Here is an 18,879-nt window from a genome sequence, read left to right on the forward strand (position 1 = left end):
GCGGCTGGCCACCTCACCCCTCCTGCTGCTGTGGATGTGGTTCACCATGACGTCACCTGGACGCTCCCATCCTCACCGTGTTTGTGTCGTTGTAGTGATATCACTTAATAAAAAAGCGAAGGTCAACAAAACCGTCAACCAGCCTCCAAAAGCAACAGGGAATATCATGCATAAGGGACACCACCACAGTTTATTCACAGACGTTTGCTTGTTTTGTTTTCTGAATAGTGAAGTGAGCCACTTCAGTTTGCTTACTTCTGTAAGATGTCTGTAATATTCTGCTATACTTTTACTCCTCTTCATTTCAACGGGATGTATTGTGCTTTTTATTCTCCACTACAGCTGTCTACAATGCCCACAGATACTCTTTACTTTGCAGATAAAGATGTTATCTGTAGATGATAAGCTGATAACTACATGGTCCATTGCCATAGTCAAGATGAACAAAAAACATATGAAGTAATTTAGATTTTCTCCACCTTGATCAGCATTAAAATACTGCTTACATGTCAATACATCATAAATAATCCAAGTACAGCACGATGAAAGGATCCTTTCTGTGAATAGCTTTGAATAAAGGATGGCTTTGAATGTTGTAACTGGTCAAGTTGGTGGCATTTTGACTGGTAAAAGTAAAACAAAAAGTAAGAAGTAAGGCAGTGTGGATACACCTAAAAATGTATATGTAACACATATTTACATTTGAGGGTGGCACGGTGGTGCAGTGGTTAGCACTGTTGCCTCATAGCAAGAGGGTTCCAGGTTTGAATCCCGGTCCCTGTGCCTGCGTGGGTTTTCTCTGGGTTCTCCGGCTTCCTCCCACAATACCAAAAACATGCACATTAGGTTAATTGGCTGCTCTACATTGCCCCTAGGTGTGAGTGTGAGAGTGTGTGGTTGTTTGTCTTTGTGTGTTGGCCCTGCTAAATGTGGTGGATTAATGGTAAAAACAAAATGATAATATTCAGTACTTAAAGCACCATGGTCAGACAGTGTGGATAAAATCCTCCGTCACAGTACAGATAATTTTACATTTCACACACTATGCAGTAAATTTTCTGGATTAATAAATTAACCTGTCAGAAATATTATTTGGGAAAATCCAACAACATAAATACTTGAAGTCAAGGTACTTTATCACACTGAAACAAGAATGATGTGAAAAACAAATACTGCCATGGGTTTTTTCTCATTCATTTGGAGCTCTGCTAAACTTACTCAATGCTCTGAGAGTGTAATAGAATTAAAAACGTTTGGTTCAGTTTGAGGAAAAAATGTGGAAAATGTGCTTTTAATCACATGCTTTTTAACCTGTACAACCCTGTAGACCTATTTGCAGATTTATCATAGATTTGTGTTTCCATCATGGTTAAAACTGTTAAAAGCTAATGACTACTCAAGATCCCACTGTGTTCCAGATTTACAGATACCAGTTACACTAAATTATAGGGACATGTGGATGTGAAATATAACACAAAATGACTTTTTTTCTGTTTGATGTGCAGGCATTTAAAATCTGCATCATGTTTCACCAAATGTAAGTGTGATAAAGCTTCAAAGGAACTCAGGGGCGAGTAACAAAGAGTTTGATATCACGTGGTGTAGAAGAAGACATGAGCGGCTTCATGGAAAACGGAAGGGAAAGACTATGAACACTGCTGCTATTGTTGTACCTAAAAAGAGGACATGACTGTGACACAGCTGTCTTTAAGACTGCAGGCTATGGGAGCTGCAGCTGTGAGATCTCCTCCTAAATAAAATGCATCACGTCTGACCTCATTCAACAGATGCCATAATGGAACGAAAAGCCGTGGCAAACCACTAGCAGCTCAACACAATTTCTGGCCGCTCCCCCTAAGAGTGAAGGATATCCGTTTTCAGGTCGGTGTGCTGAGCTAATCCAAATTCCAGTTCGACTGGCCCACTTGTGTGTTCACCGAGGAAGCAATCGGGTGTGGTTCTTCTGTGTGAGCTAACAGGGCAAGCTGGTTGTCATTGAGCAACAAGTTCCCTGAGACCACATAGTCTACTGTTCAGGGGTATTCAGTAATATGAGCTGGTTTGTACTCTTCATACCTTTCTTTACACATTCTGCTACTTTGCTTCAGAGGACAAAGCAGACGGAGGTCGACATACATTAGTCGACAGCTGTGTCTTGGTTATCACAGTCTTGTTGTGTGTAGATTTATGCCATACCACCATAGTAGGCCAATAATGAATGATTTTACATGAATTTAACGTAAGTTTTTTATTAAGTCGGTGTAATTACATCCACCCACCCCAACCACACACACACACACACACACACACATTTTATAAAAAGACAGTAACAAATAGAGAGAGAGTTATATATGTCAGGTTATCGATGGATTAGGCTTAGTCTCCTGCTGTTGAACTGTACACGTTCTGAATAGGTCAAATTACCACAGCATTGATATTTGTTACTGTAATTTCACTTTACATTACAATGACAAAGCAAAATTGAGAAATATGGTTTCACTGAAATTAAATATCCTCAAATCTTAGATTAACTGAATTATTCTAACACAGGAACGGCTGGTTTTATATTTTATAAACATTGCTGGTTATGTGGTCAGGATGAAGTCATATTAAGGAAAGATAAATAATTAGTCAGGATTAATGACAAATGAAATGAAACTAAGCAACCGCTCCACACCAGAGCTGGTTTTGTATTTCAAGATAATTTATGAGTTGAGGGCTGGACAAAGTTAAATTAGGAACAGTCAGCAAAAGAAGCTAAGATCAGAGTGGATGTACTTCTGAATTGTAACCAAAACACTGAGCAGATTAAGTACTTGGATTTGAGATGAACAGACAAAGAAGAAAAGCAGAAAAGCAGAGAAATGCTGAAGACAGAGGGCAGTGGGCCACTAAAACAGAATATATTCTGGTCGTTGCAGGAAGTGTGGTCGGCCTGGGCAACGTGTGGAGATTTCCTTACCTCTGCTACAAGAATGGTGGAGGTGAATATTACAAACTCTGTGCACACTGCGCTGAAATTATGTTAAGAATTCCAACTTGTGAGTAAAAAGATATTGTTCAATTAATTTGTAATATCTATGGGCATACATGTCCTTGTAATAACACCTGTAGGTGCCTTCCTGGTGCCATATGGTCTGTTAGCTGTGTTTTGTGGGATACCTCTGTTCCTGTTGGAGACTTCAGTCGGTCAGTGCACCCAGGAAGGATTCATCACCTGCTGGAGGAAGTTGTGTCCACTGGCAGAAGGCGAGTTGACGTGTGCTGAGATAAAAGATGCAGACAGCTCTAAAAAGTTTTATATTTTTCCGTTATTGCTGATGATTGTACTTCCACAAAATATAGTGTCCTTTAAAAACCAATACAGAAGAATTCAAAACCTTAAACTGGATAATGTATAGGTAGTAAACTTTCCTGAGTTGTCCAGATTTCTGCCCAGTTTTATGGTCATGCCAGGCTTTGTTGGGCTAATAGTAATAGAATAGATACCCAGTATTTATTTAATAATATCTACAGTATAAATTCCTTCATTCTCTTTCAAACATTCAGTTTACTGCTCAGTACGTCATACACACTGTGTAATAATAAAATAGGTACCCAGTAGTTAAAAAGTGCCTACAGAATAAGTTCTTTGTAAACTCCAGACTTGTTACCTCCTTAATCCATAACTTCAACCTTCTCCACTACTTACACAAATGTACTGGAACATACTGCTTTGGTTCAGTATTAGATAGCTAGCTAGCTAGCTAGCCAGATAGATAGATAGATAGATAGATAGATAGATAGATAGATAGATAGATACTTTATTGATCCAGAGAGAAATTCAAGAAACTTTTATTACACCATAACTCCAGAGTAATACCACTGTATTTTGCAGGCTGTACTCCAAAGCATCAACAAAAATGTAAGACTCTACAAAAAGATAAACTTTTTCTTAAATTTGTTTTTTAGGAATTGGATATGGGAATACTGTAATCAAACTGTATGACTTCAGCTACATTATAATCCAAGTCTGGGCTCTCTTCTATCTGGTGTTCTCATTCAGAGCCCAGCTCCCCTGGGCCACCTGCGAGAACACCTGGAACACAGGTAAGACTTTAACTTAACAGAAAAATAAAATCAGACTTTTACCTTTTACTCTGATAGGTCATAGATCATCATATTTGTCCTCTCAACCAGCTAACTGTGTGGGACTTCAGAGTTCAGATTCTCCCTCAACAAATCAAACAGTAAATCAGACCAAGCTGCAAAACACCACCTCTGCTGCTACTGAGTTCTGGGAGTGAGTTTAAACTTCTTTTCTTTATATTTTTCTTTTTCTTTCTTTTAAAAAATATTCTGATATACCATGTCAGCAATTACAGGCACAGTCATGTCCTGGACCCTCTTACTGTTTTCCTTTGCTCAGATTATTATTATAAAGTAGTGAAGGAGTCATTCAGAAGGCCGATCCTTCTGTGTTTACTAAAAAATATGTCACATGCTTGCAAATTAACAGGGAGTTAACCGTAAAGGATTACGTGATCATTTTTCTGTCAGCCTGTGACCTATAACTTCTTAATGTTATAGCCATTTTTCTGTAGTGTTTTTGATCAGCCAAATTTACGCACTGGCTACTTGTTGATATGCATAAATGGGAGTATGAACATTTTTGATCAGTCATTTAGTAAACAATAGTATGACTAGACATGACTTTATCACGGTATGCTAAACGTCATTATTTTGTAACATGATGTGTACCTTTTAAATTCTCCCTCTCCTCAGACGACGGGTGCTGGGCGTGTCTGGAGGCATCGAGGAGCTGGGCAGTGTGAGATGGGAGCTGGCTTTGTGTCTTCTGGCCTGCTGGGTGTTCTGCTACTTCAGTATCTGGAAAGGCGTCAGATCTTCTGGAAAGGTCAGTAGACTATTTCATCTATGTACATCAAACCTGTCATTATCATGCATTCCAATAAGTATTCTGCCACTTATTATTAACTTTCATTCATAATGTCTCTTAAATTTGGTTATAAAAGGTAGCATACTTCACAGCCACATTCCCCTATGTGATGCTCCTGATCTTGCTCATCAGAGGTGTGACTCTTCCTGGAGCCTGGGAGGGGATCTACTACTACCTGTATCCAGACCTGAACCACCTAGCGAACCTTGAGGTACCTTGTTTATGTTAAAGTTTACAGTATATTGACAGTCACTCTAGGTGAGGCTAGAGAAAGATTAAATATTACATGGTGCAGACCTGATGAACATGCTGGCCAAGATGAATTAAACTTTGGGTTAAAAATTATGCACACTAAGCATCTTGCATTTGTCTGCACTTGAAGGCACATGCTTTGATTTACAAAAATACAGCACAAAGCATTAAACATTCAACAAGTGAAGCCATGCCCATGTAGTGTTACTTAAGACAAATGGCAAACATATACCAAGTCTGAAGAAGAGGAGACCTAAACAGAATCAAACCTCCTGATCTTCAAGTATTATCATATATTCTGTGACATTACAGGTCTGGATAGAGGCAGGATCTCAAATATGCTTCTCCTTCAGCATCACTTTAGGAATTCTGAATGTTTTGGGCAGCTACAATGACTACAACAACAACTGTTATAAGTAAGTATAAGCTGCAAAACAGAATTATATGAGTGTCTTATAAAAGTGTGTAGGCTGTGACAATCATAGATAAATAGATAGATAGATCGACAGAAGTGGCAGATCCTCCCAATGGCTAGAGAAGCCTGGATTGAAGGACAGCACAGAAGCACTAATCACGGCAGCAGAAGAACAGGCACTCAGTACAAGGTCAATAGAGGCTGAGGTCTACCATACCAGAAAGGACCGCAGGAGCCGGCTGTGCAAAGGTGCCATTGAGACTATTCAGCACATAACAGCAGGGTAAAAGATGATAGCAGGAACAGCATAACCATAAGTGACTGGCTGGACATTGTGGTGGTTTGACAAACAGCAGAAGAAGGCAGTGGTGATAGATGTAGTGATATGCCTCTTATCTGTCTGACTTTGACCACCAGGGACTGTTTCTGGCTCTGTCTGCTGAACAGTGGGACCAGTTTTGTTGCTGGATTTGTTGTCTTCTCAGTACTTGGATTCATGGCTCAGAAACAGGGTGTAACTGTTGACACTGTGGCTGAGTCAGGTACAGTAAAAAATTATTCAATGTTTAATCTAATGTTCTAACCTTAACAGGTTTATATTTTAATGCTACTAAGCATCTTTGCTAACTTCACAGGTCCTGGTTTGGCCTTCATTGCTTACCCTCAGGCAACAGCCTTGATGCCTTTGCCACAGTTCTGGACTGTCTGCTTCTTCCTGATGCTTATTTTCCTCAGTGTTGACACACATGTATGATGTTTTCTCCTATTTTGTTGTAATTAATTTCCAGTGTACTAAAGGGACAAACAATTAATAGAGTTCCCATTTTATTTCCTCCCTCAGTTTGTGACAGTTGAGTGTTTTATCACCTCGATAAGCGACTTGTTTCCGAAGCTGTTTCGTAAACCTGGGAGACATGAGATCTTTGTCCTCATCACGTGCTTGTTCTTCTTCATCATACATCTGATGTTGGTCACTGAGGTGAATATAATATTTCCAGGCTAAACCTAGCTGTTGTTGTTTTCTGTGGTTTGAAAAATGTTTCCTTAATGTTTGAATGCTTTACATAACTTCTGCTGAAGTACAGGTCTTTTACAGACAAACTGATGGATGGCAGCGTTAAGCTCAAGATGCAAAATCACTTTACTACTTAACCTGGTTACCAGAAAATATATCTGTGATAATGTGTTACACTTACAGAATCCAGATGTTTTAAATTCCATTATTATTTAGAATGCAAAACACACTGATTTGTTGTCTATATGACCACATTCAAATTTCTTCCTATAGGGAGGGGTTTACATATTCCAACTTGTTGATTATTATGGCACTACCAGAGCTTGTCATTATTTCATGGCTTTGTCTGAGTGTCTGGCTTTGGCCTGGTGTTTTGGTAAGGAAACAAGAATCTTTATCCTCTCATTTTCATGATGTGTTCTGTTTGCTCATGTGCAGCAATTTTTTTGTACTAATCAGTCAGTGTTTTTTTTTAAATACTGGTCCAACAGGAGGATGAATAAATATACTGTTCGTTTGAATGGTTTCTTTAATTTCAGTTGGCTAGTTTTGTTAGAATGGCTGCATTACCTGAATATAACCAAACGTTTTGAAAAGATTGTTTATCTTTCCTGCTTGCTCTTTAGGTACAATACTCTGTAATAGTAAGAAATAATGTTTATATGACTTTTAAACTCATCTAATGCACAGTCTATGAATTTCTAGGTGCTGATCGTGTTATTAACTTCATTGAGGACATGACAGGGCATAAACCACCTGTTTTTTTCAAACTGTGCTGGAAATACATCATTCCTCTGCTGTCGCTGGTGAGTCAGAAAGGTTTGAGCAGGAACACAAGAGTCTTCAGCCATGCTAAGTGCGCTAAGACCAACCACAGTTACAGGCATATTAGCATGCAAACATGAAGGTGATGAGAATGTCCCAATTTTTGCAAGTAGTTAGTCATAAATTAAAGTATTAGAAAAATCAAAAATATGAACTGACGGTGGCGCTCTAGCAAGAGTTAAGAGATCACCACAGATTCTACAAGAAGAGAAAAATCTCTGAACCAAAGTCCCTGGCAACCTTCAAAAATTCTTTTGATCGCTGTGGAGACATGTCGCTCATGGTGGTGGTGGTGCTCAAGTGGAGTTACTCAGTGTAATGACTGAGGGTCCACTTCAGAAACCTGCATATGATGGGTGTCACACAGGAAAACCCATGAATTTGTACTATTTGTAGCTGGTCGGATAAGGGAGCTTAACATCAAATTCCATGTGTACCAAATTCACCCGTTTCCAGAAAAGGTTGATCACTTTAACTGTCCCCTAAGGTCACGTGAATTTAGAGCTGGTTCGTTTTACCCGAGACCTTCTTTTCTTCTCAACCACACAGCGTTTGTTTTTCCACAATACAACAAGTAATTTCAACAAGTTGGCAATCCTAACCTGACAGATACTTGCTAGGGGAAGCCTATAAAGTATAAATGCAGGTGACTGAAAGTGAAAGTATTAAATTGCAAGAAGTTCATGACACGTTCCTGGGCTACACATAATGTTTCCAAGGGTGGTCATTGACCTGCAAAATGTCACGTTAATCCATCCAATTCATGTTCAGACATTTCGATATGAACCAAAGTGTTGGACCAACCAACAACCAACTGACCGACACTGCCATATAGGCAGCCGTGCTGCATGTTTGTGCAGAATAATTCAGGCTATTAGAGGGTCTAAAGTGCTGTGACATTTTTTAAAGCTCAGCTGCTTTTCCTCCTCAAAAACTCTCCACATCTTCACAGAGTTCCTTCATCCTGTACCTGGTCGATTACAACCACCTCAGGATCAATGACTGGTACGTTTACCCTGACTGGGCGTACGCACTGGGATGGACTATGACACTTTCCTCTATTCTCATGGTGCCCCTGTGGGCAGCTGGACAGATGTGTTTGACGGCAGGAACCTTCAGACAGGTTGGTGTTTAAAGAGAACAATGCTGCAACTCTGGATCCCTAAAACGCAGTGTATTTCTTAGCAAATAAACAATATCATGCTACATTTTATGGGCTTCCATTGATGTGTGCTTTGCAAAGTCACTCAACATTGTGCATGTTGGTGTTTAGCTTCAGTCTTCAGATTGAGTGACAATAATTACAGACTGTGTTTACACTGAGTTGGATGGGACTTTAGCCCATCCAGTCATATTTAGTGGTGTGGGTGATTAGGCATGATGGACTGCATGGTACCTCATCCAAATCCCTTGGAGGGGTCTGAGTGAGATGCCTGTCCTTGGATGTGTACTTACTGTGATGATTAATAAACTCACATTTGAATTTATTAATTTTGTTTGTTTCGGTGTTGCAGCGTTTGTCCCTCCTTTGTCGCCCTGCTGAAGATCCATCCTGGCAGAGGAGAAAAATGAAAGAGGAGGGAATTACTGCTGAAATGGCGACATCTGCACACTTTAACAACTAGACTCTTTAATCTGTCATTAGGTCATTAATAGAAGAGATAAAAACAGTAGCTGGGGAATTCCACATCTTGTTTTTTTATCAGGAAAATGATATTTCTGACCTTTTAGTAGTAACATCCAAGTCTGGTATTCCTGTCTACTCTCTGTAGTATCTATCTAATTTCTCATCATATTTTAAATTGGCTCTGTCCTTGATCACTCGTGTGCTTTCACATCGTTTCATTTTAATAACCAGTCTTAGCGTGACTAAATAAGCCAACGTGCCAATGTGAGAATTATAATCTCTTAATTTATCAGCAGATGTCACAAGTTGTCATGTCTGTCATGTCACATGCTTTTTGATTTAAATAAATGTCCAGAGGTGAGATGAGACAACCCGTTGTCATGTGTGTGTAAATCTTTTAATGAACTTCCCAAGAACTGGAGGAGCAACTTAACTGTCCCAACACTGATTGAAATTCTAACCCACATTCACTGCGTAAGACTTTCTTTCTATGTGAGGACGTGGAAACACACAGAAGAGGAAGATTAAGTATTTGGCTCATCATGAAGTGATAAGGTCTGTCTGATTTGAAAAGTCTGCATATGTTTTCTGTTGTGGGTTGCTAACTTGACTGCAGGTGTTTTCAAGTTGCTGCTACAACAAAATCACCACAAGATTGAGTCCTCAGTAGGGTCCAGAGTTCGATTCCATCCCACGGCCCATGGCTGCAGCTTGCAGCTATCAAATAAAACCTAAAAAGCTACCCCAAAAATATTCTTAAAGAATACATATATTTTACGGACATGCTGTCAGTTTTACACAGGTTTGCATTTCTCAACTTATCTGTTATTCCAGGTTGATTTTTAATGTCACTTATATGTGCTGCGCAGCTAAAATGCCAAGATGCATCTGGTTTGAGTAAACTGAAGTTTAACAAGGTTATTGTGACACCAGACTTACTGGTTTTATATTTAAAATTCATCTCGAGACCAGGATTTAGGCAAAGCAAGAAAAGATGAATAGTCAATATAAGAAAACAAATACGCAGCCACATCCACATTGGAACTGGTTTGGACTGAGGGCAGGATAAAGTCAAATCAAGAAAGATGAATAATCAATATAGGAAAACAAACAGGGAGACACCTCCACACTGGAACTGTTTTGGGAGAGCAGGATAAAGTCAGATAAGAAAAAGACACAGTAACAGCAGCAAGAATCAAATTGCAGTACCTTTAAATTGTAACCAAAAACATATGAGAGATGAGCAGACAAAGAAGAAAAGCAGAAAAGCAGAGAAATGCTGAAGACAGAGGGCAGTGGGCCACTAAAACAGAATATATTCTGGTCGTTGCAGGAAGTGTGGTCGGCCTGGGCAACGTGTGGAGATTTCCTTACCTCTGCTACAAGAATGGTGGAGGTGAACATTACAAGCTCAACTTCTACTATTTTAGACATAGTACACTGAAATAATGTTAATATTTATCACTGGTTAGTGAACAGATTTGTCACTGTCATGTGTTTACATGTCTGTATAACTTTTCTACACCTGCAGGTGCCTTCCTGGTGCCATATGGTCTGTTAGCTGTGTTTTGTGGGATACCTCTGTTCCTGTTGGAGACTTCAGTCGGTCAGTGCACCCAGGAAGGATTCATCACCTGCTGGAGGAAGTTGTGTCCACTGGCACAAGGTGAGTTGACGTGAGACAAACCAACATAAGAAATGACGGTTTTCTCCAAAATCTTTCAAGTTGCTTTGCATCCCAGTTGGTGTTTTTAAAACTGTGGCTTGTGTTTTCTACTGAAGGAATTGGATTTGGACAGCTGACAATTTCACTCTGTTTCTTCATCTATATTCTAATCGAAGCTTGGGCTCTCTTCTACCTGGTGTTCTCATTCAGATCCCAGCTCCCCTGGGCCACCTGTGAGAACACCTGGAACACAGGTAAGACTTTTCAGGTTACTTTACTTTAAACTGTTCAAGATTTTTTTCAAAAATGTACAAGGTTAACCTCGGTACATTTACTCAAGTAATGTACTTAAATATAAATTTGAGTTACTTGCACTTTAGAGTCTTTTAGAGAAGAATATTATTCAACAGTATACAACGCTGATTCCAAGAGTGTGTGTAAAAAGTACCTAAAACAGACTCTTTGATATGTAATTAATTGAAAACAGTAAATAGACAACATATTTAATGATTTAGAAAACTGAATTCATTGTAAGTATACGCTTATTTTGAAATTAATGCCAGCGACATGTTTCAAAGAAGTTGGGAGAGGAACAACAAAAGATTGGAGAAGTTGTGGCTGCTCAAAAACACCTGTTTGAATACTTCATGAGTAAACAAGTTACTTGATAACAGGTGGCAGTGTCGTTCACAAGGAGGGAGTGATCTTCACCACTTTGTGAAACACACAAATATATATATTACTACATGGGCTCAGCAATACTTTGTTAAATAGTTATTGGTAAAAAAAATGCAAATGATTGGATTGTTTTTATCTAAGTTTTATACAGCATTCCAACATTTTTTTGAATCAGGCTTCCACGTTGAGTTAAATCAAATAGATGACTGACAACATTTCTCACTATTCTGAGAATTTTTACAAACCAAACTATCATTGGACCCTGGTTATGATGTCTTGTCCACATAACATAACAAAAGTGCGATGAATGGCTTTCAAACCGAAAACACAGCAGAGCTTTCTGCTGTGGTCTGAAACCAAAGTCCTAAGAATCTGTGACAACACATAGCAATCCTGCAGCTGATGAATATGACGTCTCTGCTGCAGAGGAGCACAGACAGGTGAGCTAAGGTTTCTAAGGTCTATTGGATGGAAATGTGGCAGAGGGTGAGGACAGAGAGAAACCGAACCTGAGCGAGTTGGGATTCTTATTCTTTTACTGTTGTGGTTTGAGTTGAGTTGAGAATTTTAAGCTTTCTTATGGTTTGTCATGTATGTACAAGAGCATACATGCACACATGCATGACCATGCGCGCACACACACAAAACATAGATTGCTATTATACTGCAATGTGATTATGTTGTTATTCATAATAATGTGGGTGAATTTTTGCCAAATTGGTTTTGGAGCAGTTAGAGCAGAGAGTGAAGCTTAATAAACAACTCAACTTAACATCATCCTGACAGTTTTCTTGCTCACTGAGATATACTGACCTGAATGAAGTAGGTTCAATAAATAACATTTCTCTGAGTGGTTGCTGCAGCTTAGTGAAGCTTCATTTAAGGTCGAGTAACCGGTGGCTTAGCTCGCTACACTTTTGGGCAAGTCGCTCAACCAATGCTGGTTGGAGCAAGTGAGTTGTGTTGTGAGTTGTGTCCCTTTAAACACACGATCACCTTCACACCACCAATACAGTCTAGAGCCTTCAGTTCACTTAACCTCAGTGAAATCTTTGTTTGTTCCCCAATCCAGCTACCTGTCTTGGTCTTCAGACTGTCATTTCAGCTAATGTGACTGCAAATCAGACCAACATCACTTCTGCTGCTATTGAGTTCTGGGAGTGAGTCCAGTTTCTTTTTCCTCATCTCTTCAAACATAAATGAAGGAATATTAAAGGAGGAATCTTTCACTTTTGTGGATTAATATCAGTTTTTTTCCAACTATATGTTGTCATGCTACTTTAGGAAGGATTTGCTTTTACTTGTTCTGGATGTGTACTTTGAAGCTTTCCAAAAGTTGGCGTATTCAGAACAGGAACATTAAAATTTCGAGGATTCAAATCAGTATTGGGTTTGTGCTATTTGTTGAAATGCACTATGTTTAAAAAGTAGGTGCACTCTGATAAAGAAAAAAAAGTTTAAAAAGGTGTAAACCACAAATTGTGTTTAAAAGGTTACTCAACTTATTCAAAGTTGACAACATCTATTGTAATTCACTGTAATACCAAGTTATCTGTAAGTTAAGTGAGTGATTTTACTGCATGTCACTTTGTGACTCCACGAATCCTACCTCCCACGTCCCTCTATAGCATTTCCTGGTAAATTCTCCCTCTCCTCAGACGACGGGTGCTGGGCGTGTCTGGAGGCATCGAGGAGCTGGGCAATGTGAGATGGGAGCTGGCTTTGTGTCTCCTGGCCTGCTGGGTGTTCTGCTACTTCAGTATCTGGAAAGGTGTCAGATCCTCTGGAAAGGTCAGATGGAAACATTTTAAATCTGGTTAATGTATCTATCTGAGGCGTGTGTAATTATCCATTATCTATAATAAATACTTCCCCCCTAACAATTTCCTTTTCATTTAAGGTAGCGTATTTGACAGCCACGTTCCCCTATGTGATGCTCCTGATCCTACTCATCAGAGGCTTGACTCTACCAGGAGCTTGGGAAGGGATCTACTACTACCTGTATCCAGACCTGAACCGCCTGGCCAACCTTGAGGTGACGTGTTAAATTGATCCTATATTTAAAACTTTGTTGGTATCACAAAAGAGGAAGAGAATGCATCTAAATGTCAGTTATTTCATTATTATGATTTAACTGAATCAGGTTGTATGGTGTCTATTGAAGATATCTGTACTAAACCACCATACCACCCTGTCTGCCGTGCTCACACAATAAAAAAATCACTAATAGTTAAGGATAGTAAGAATTTAAAGAGCAATTTTACCTCACAAAAAAGAAAAGCAGAAACAACAATATTATGCCAACTTTGGCCCGAGGGCCCCACTTTGAGTCAGTGAGACTGACTTAGTCCTGGCTTAGTTCAATGGCTGACTGGACAACTCTTGGGTAACATTATTCATTATCACCCTCGTGAAGAAAGCATCTCAGAATCATTGCCCAGAACTCACACTAAACGTTAACATGAAACTCTTACTTCAGTATCTAACACACCTTTTCTTACATTACAGGTCTGGATAGAGGCAGGATCTCAGATATTTTTCTCCTACAGCCTGACTGCAGGCACTCTAAATGTCCTGGGCAGTTATAACAACTACAACAACAACTGTTACAAGTTGGTACAAGTCAAATATCACAACAACTTTGATACTGGTTGTAGAGGAAGATTTTGTCACAATAAACAGGCCTTAAAAGTGAGGAATCCACAGAAGAATCCTCTTTTTGACAAGGTCTTTTTGTGACCTCCAGGGACTGTTTCTGGCTCTGTCTGCTGAACAGTGGGACCAGTTTTGTTGCTGGATTTGTCGTCTTCTCAGTACTTGGATTCATGGCTCAGAAACAGGGTGTTGCTGTCGACACTGTGACTGAGTCAGGTACAGTAGCAAATAAGCCAAGTTGAATGTTGTATCCGAAACAGGTTTATATTTTAACAGCACAAAGCCTCTCCCCGTTCACTTCACAGGTCCTGGTTTGGCCTTCATTGCTTACCCTCAGGCAACAGCCTTGATGCCTTTGCCACAGTTCTGGACTGTCTGCTTCTTCCTGATGCTTATTCTACTGACCGTTGACACACATGTGATAACATTTGTCATATTACTTGTTGATGTAATACATAGATGTGCCAGCACAAGTAAAACTGTTCTTTTGTTCCCAGTTCGTGATTGTGGAGAGTGTAATCACCACAGTGAGTGATTTGTTTCCGAAGTTGTTTCGTGCACCAGTGAGACACGAGATCTTCGTCCTCATCATCTGCGTATCAAGCTTCCTCATACATCTCACCTTGGTTACAGATGTGCACAAAAATATTTTTCATCATCTTCTCTAGTAGTGTTCTCATTCAGATTCATTTTAAAAATGGATTTCAAATTACCGTATATGTTTTATTCAGTTCTTGTCTCCTGCTTTAGGGAGGAATTTATGTGTTCCAACTCATTGACTTCTATGGCTCCACCAGGGTCTGTCAGAACTTTATGGCAATTTGTGAATGCCTGGCTGTGGGTTGGATTTTTGGTGAGTGAGATTATTTATTACTTAAAGCCTGTGATGTGGGTACACTGATATTCTTCCATTTGTCAATATGTTCTCACAGCACACACAGTGATCTTCAGTGGTGGATTAATACACATTTTGGTGTATTCACTGAATTTTTTGGCCCTAGTCTTCTTCTTTAATTTTTTTACAATTTTGACTACATAGTATACAGTTACTTGGACTTTCATCAGGTGCTGATCGCTTTTCTAACATCATTGAGGACATGACAGGACAGAGACCAACTGTTTTCTTTAGACTGTGCTGGAAATACACCATTCCCCTGCTGTCACTGGTGAGTCAGAGAGCTTCTTTATGGCTATTGATGACCTGAAATTCTTTCAGTATCTTTCACAGTTCATTCTGTAAATTTATCAGATTCATCAAACCAGCACAGCTACGGCCAGTCCCTTAAACATTCAGCAGAGCTGACAAATACAAATAAGTGGAAAGGACATTTCAATATGTAAATTTTAAGAACATAGATACTTATTAAAGATATTCTCATTGAATCAACGTCAGCCTGTAAGGGCCATGATGGTGTGATGTCCAGTGAGGTTCTTGTGCAGTAGAGATATTTGTAGCCAACCCCACAAATATCCTAGCCACAGACATCTTGCCTCATACTCACTCAAGAGTAGATGTCCAATAAAAGCTGTGGTTCTACATGTTTTTAGCACGTTTGTCTCGGTTTTTAACGGATGTGATGTCACTCCAAGTCCAGAGTTACTACTTACAAATCAAATGCAACGTGAGCCATGCTAGCCGTGCTATGCTAACACCAACTCACGCTTCTGTTTTTCCAGTAACATTACTTGGGTCATTGTCAAAGTACATGCTTTATATGTAGCTGACATTAATTGGCACTTCTATTTGAATCTATTCATTCATTCATATACTCACCCAGCCTGTATTTGAGGACTGGCGTTGTTTTCTTCATATCAATCACCTCCCTGACCATTATCAGAGATAGGTTTTTATTTGAGGCATCTACAATGAATATTCAAGTTATTAATTGTTGATATCAAGTTAATTTTTGGATTATCTTTTGGATATCTTTGGTAAGAATTTCTACTGACCATAAAATAATTGTTGATATGTATAATCCCTGTTATCTCCAAAGATTAAATCAAATGGGTTTGCCATAGTATAGCCAGACTTTCTGCTGCTGGATCAGACAATCCATTGCGGTGTCATTTGTATTATGTATTATTATTAACACCATATTTTGCACTGCCTACCAAAAATGCAGACAATGTAACATAATCTAACAACAAAATATTGTGTTTACATCCAACGAATGCCAGAGTTCCTTGATCCTGTACCTGGTCGATTACAAACACCTCAGGATCAATGACTGGTACGTTTACCCTGACTGGGCGTACGCACTGGGATGGACTATGACACTCTCCTCTGTTCTCATGGTGCCACTGTGGGCAGCTGGACAGATGTGTTTGACATCAGGAACCTTCAGACAGGTCAGTGTCCATCTGTTGCAGTCCATACACCAAGCTGTAGCTGATTATTCTCACTTCGGAGATAATTAAATTAAAAATCTTTCATCACCCAGTACCCTGTATGTGCAGTTGTTGTTTTTGGTGATTAGAGAGCCAAAGACTCTAAATGATGGCTCAAAAATGCCTCCTCTAATTGTCCTAGTGATGATGTAAAAACTTACCTATCTTGTTTGCTCCAGCGTTTGTCTGTCCTTTGTCGCCCTGCTGAAGATCCAGCCTGCAAGGGGAGAAAAACAAGAGAGGAAACGACTGACACTGTCTGCAGTGATAAATTAGTGTGACTGCAAAGTCTGGAGACATTTCAACAATCATGTTGTCATCAGTGCAAGGAAAAATACTATGGGTGTTTCTCAGCATGTTTCTACATCGTGAATAATGGAAAATCTGATGAATAACATTTGTGTTCAATGTTCAATGCCCTCAATCTCACACAAAGCTAACGCTGCATTAGCTACAGCCCTCAATATGTGCAACAAGTGCCCAGAAACATAACTTACAGTATATACATACGTAGCTAATATGTGCAGCTAATATTCACTAAATCTCTTAGGATGAGGGGTAAAGACAATTTTGAAATGATTTGGCACAGAGGAAGACTGCTAACGTTACGCAGCTAGCCTTTCTGGATATGGATATATATATATATATATATATATCAGGAGTATTTGTACATGTTTCACCTTAACTCTTTTAAAACCACGGGAATCACCAGTGACACCACGGCGCATGTGTATTTCAAACTATATGACACGATTATTGACAAAAATAGACAAAAAAAAAAAACAAACAGGCGTTTTAATAAATATATCTATTATTATGGTGCTAAAAGGGATAAAGCTGCATTACTAGGGGAACGAAAAGGTTGTATAAGAACTGTTTGTGGCTTTGCAAATGAAAACTTAAGCACTTAACACATGGCTGACTGGAATGCTTGGCTTAAGACCATGCTTCTGAGCTTATCAAAAAGATAAAATGGCAGACCTGGCATCACAGCCAAACCCACAATCTGCCAGAAGGTGGAGACATTCTATCATGTGGATCTTGTGACTATCACTTGGCTTTTCCGCATGTTTTGCTGAATAATTTTGATCTTATGTGCTCAATACCTTATCATCACATTTAACAATGTTGACACGAAAAAGAAGTTGTATAAACAATGTCATAAATGTTTCACATTCACTAAAGAACATACAAATCTGTGGCTCAAATACTTCACTCCCATGAGGGAAATTTCATGGATGTTGTATAAATTGAATTTGTCAAGTCTTCAGTTATTGTGTCTAGATGCATCTTGCTCCCAAACAAGTAAAAAGAAAGTTGCATATATTTCAGGTTCCACAACCAGAATCCAGGATGAATAGATAACAAATTTTTCAAAGGAAACAATATTGAATGAACAAAGTTTAAAACAGAGCTTTTTCATTTGAATATATATGAATGCCATAGCAAGAGAGTCCAAACACATGGTGAAATAATGAAGAGGAAAGGGTTGAAGTTTCCTTACCTCTGCTACAAGAACGGTGGAGGTGAATATTACAAACTCTGTTTTCAGTTGAGTTGCATTATTTTGTCAAAAGACTTGTCACTGTCATGTGTGTACATGTCTGTATAACTTTTCTACACCTGTAGGTGCCTCCCTGGTGCCAAGGCGAGTTGACGTGTGCTGAGATAAAAGATGAATCAATAAAAAAAATGACAGACATGACACTGCAGAAATGTAATTGGTTGTGTAAACCTCATCTATCTCTGAAAATGTGGCTTAAATAAATTTGGCAAATATTAACTTTTTTTGTATTTTTAAAGATGAAGATGAAAGTGACATATTTTGTCATTGGAGGGAACTCACTCCAACAAAATTCGTGCTCTGCATTTAACCCACCCAAGTGACGTGCACACACACACAGCAAACCCGGGGCAGTGGACGACCGTGTGCAGCGCCCGGGGAGCAGTGGGGGTTAGGTACCTTGCTCAAGGGTACCTCAGCCATGGACACCGGGACGGGGAAACGAACCAGCAATCCACCGGTTACGGGTCCGACACCCTAACCGCTGATCCATGACTGCCCACCAAACAGATGCATTGGCCGGGAATCGAACCCGGGCCTCCCGCGTGGCAGGCGAGAATTCTACCACTGAACCACCAATGCTTACGAATTAGGAATTGGATAAGGACACTTTAACATTGCAGACTGGAGGATTTATGTATCAAACTTGCTACGGAGTTGTGGGAGTGAGTCTCAGTTTTCATGATGTTTTAGGCATTAAAGGTTACATCGTGATGATCCAGATATCCAGTATCTTTTCAAAGGGACACCACTAATTTTACACAAGAAGTTGTCATAATTAGTGCATGAACTCCTAAGTTTTGCCTAAAAACAAGTTTTGTGAGGTCACACAGACCTTTGACTACCAAAATCTAA

The 18,879-nt window shown here is 39.4% G+C and overlaps 2 protein-coding genes and 1 non-coding gene across 3 annotated transcripts; 2 read left to right on the plus strand and 1 right to left on the minus strand.

Moving 5' to 3' along the window:
- Positions 1-4,762: 4,762 nt before the first annotated feature.
- LOC124069724 (sodium- and chloride-dependent betaine transporter-like) lies at positions 4,763-6,680 on the plus strand (the record flags this gene model as incomplete). Its single annotated transcript, XM_046409123.1, has 6 exons — positions 4,763-4,897; positions 5,016-5,150; positions 5,504-5,607; positions 6,024-6,148; positions 6,242-6,354; positions 6,448-6,680. Coding segments are annotated over 6 exons (774 nt in total), but the record flags the coding sequence as incomplete, so codon positions are not given.
- Positions 6,681-10,312: 3,632 nt separating this feature from the next.
- On the plus strand, positions 10,313-18,243 carry LOC124069400 (sodium- and chloride-dependent GABA transporter 3-like). The gene is made up of 14 exons (XM_046408561.1): positions 10,313-10,469; positions 10,605-10,739; positions 10,856-10,993; positions 12,490-12,577; positions 13,076-13,208; positions 13,318-13,452; positions 13,926-14,029; positions 14,164-14,288; positions 14,378-14,490; positions 14,570-14,707; positions 14,823-14,925; positions 15,138-15,238; positions 16,251-16,421; positions 16,640-18,243. The coding sequence occupies exons 1-14, from the start codon at positions 10,313-10,315 to the stop codon at positions 16,739-16,741; spliced, it is 1,743 nt and encodes a 580-aa protein (XP_046264517.1). The 3' UTR covers positions 16,742-18,243.
- A 292-nt stretch (positions 18,244-18,535) lies between these two features.
- Positions 18,536-18,606, minus strand: trnag-gcc. The gene has a single exon. It is a non-coding gene; the product is annotated as a tRNA-Gly (tRNA).
- Positions 18,607-18,879: the final 273 nt, after the last annotated feature.

The sequence above is a fragment of the Scatophagus argus genome, chromosome 13 (genome assembly GCF_020382885.2).
Source record: "Scatophagus argus isolate fScaArg1 chromosome 13, fScaArg1.pri, whole genome shotgun sequence".
Taxonomy (NCBI): Eukaryota; Metazoa; Chordata; class Actinopteri; family Scatophagidae; genus Scatophagus; species Scatophagus argus.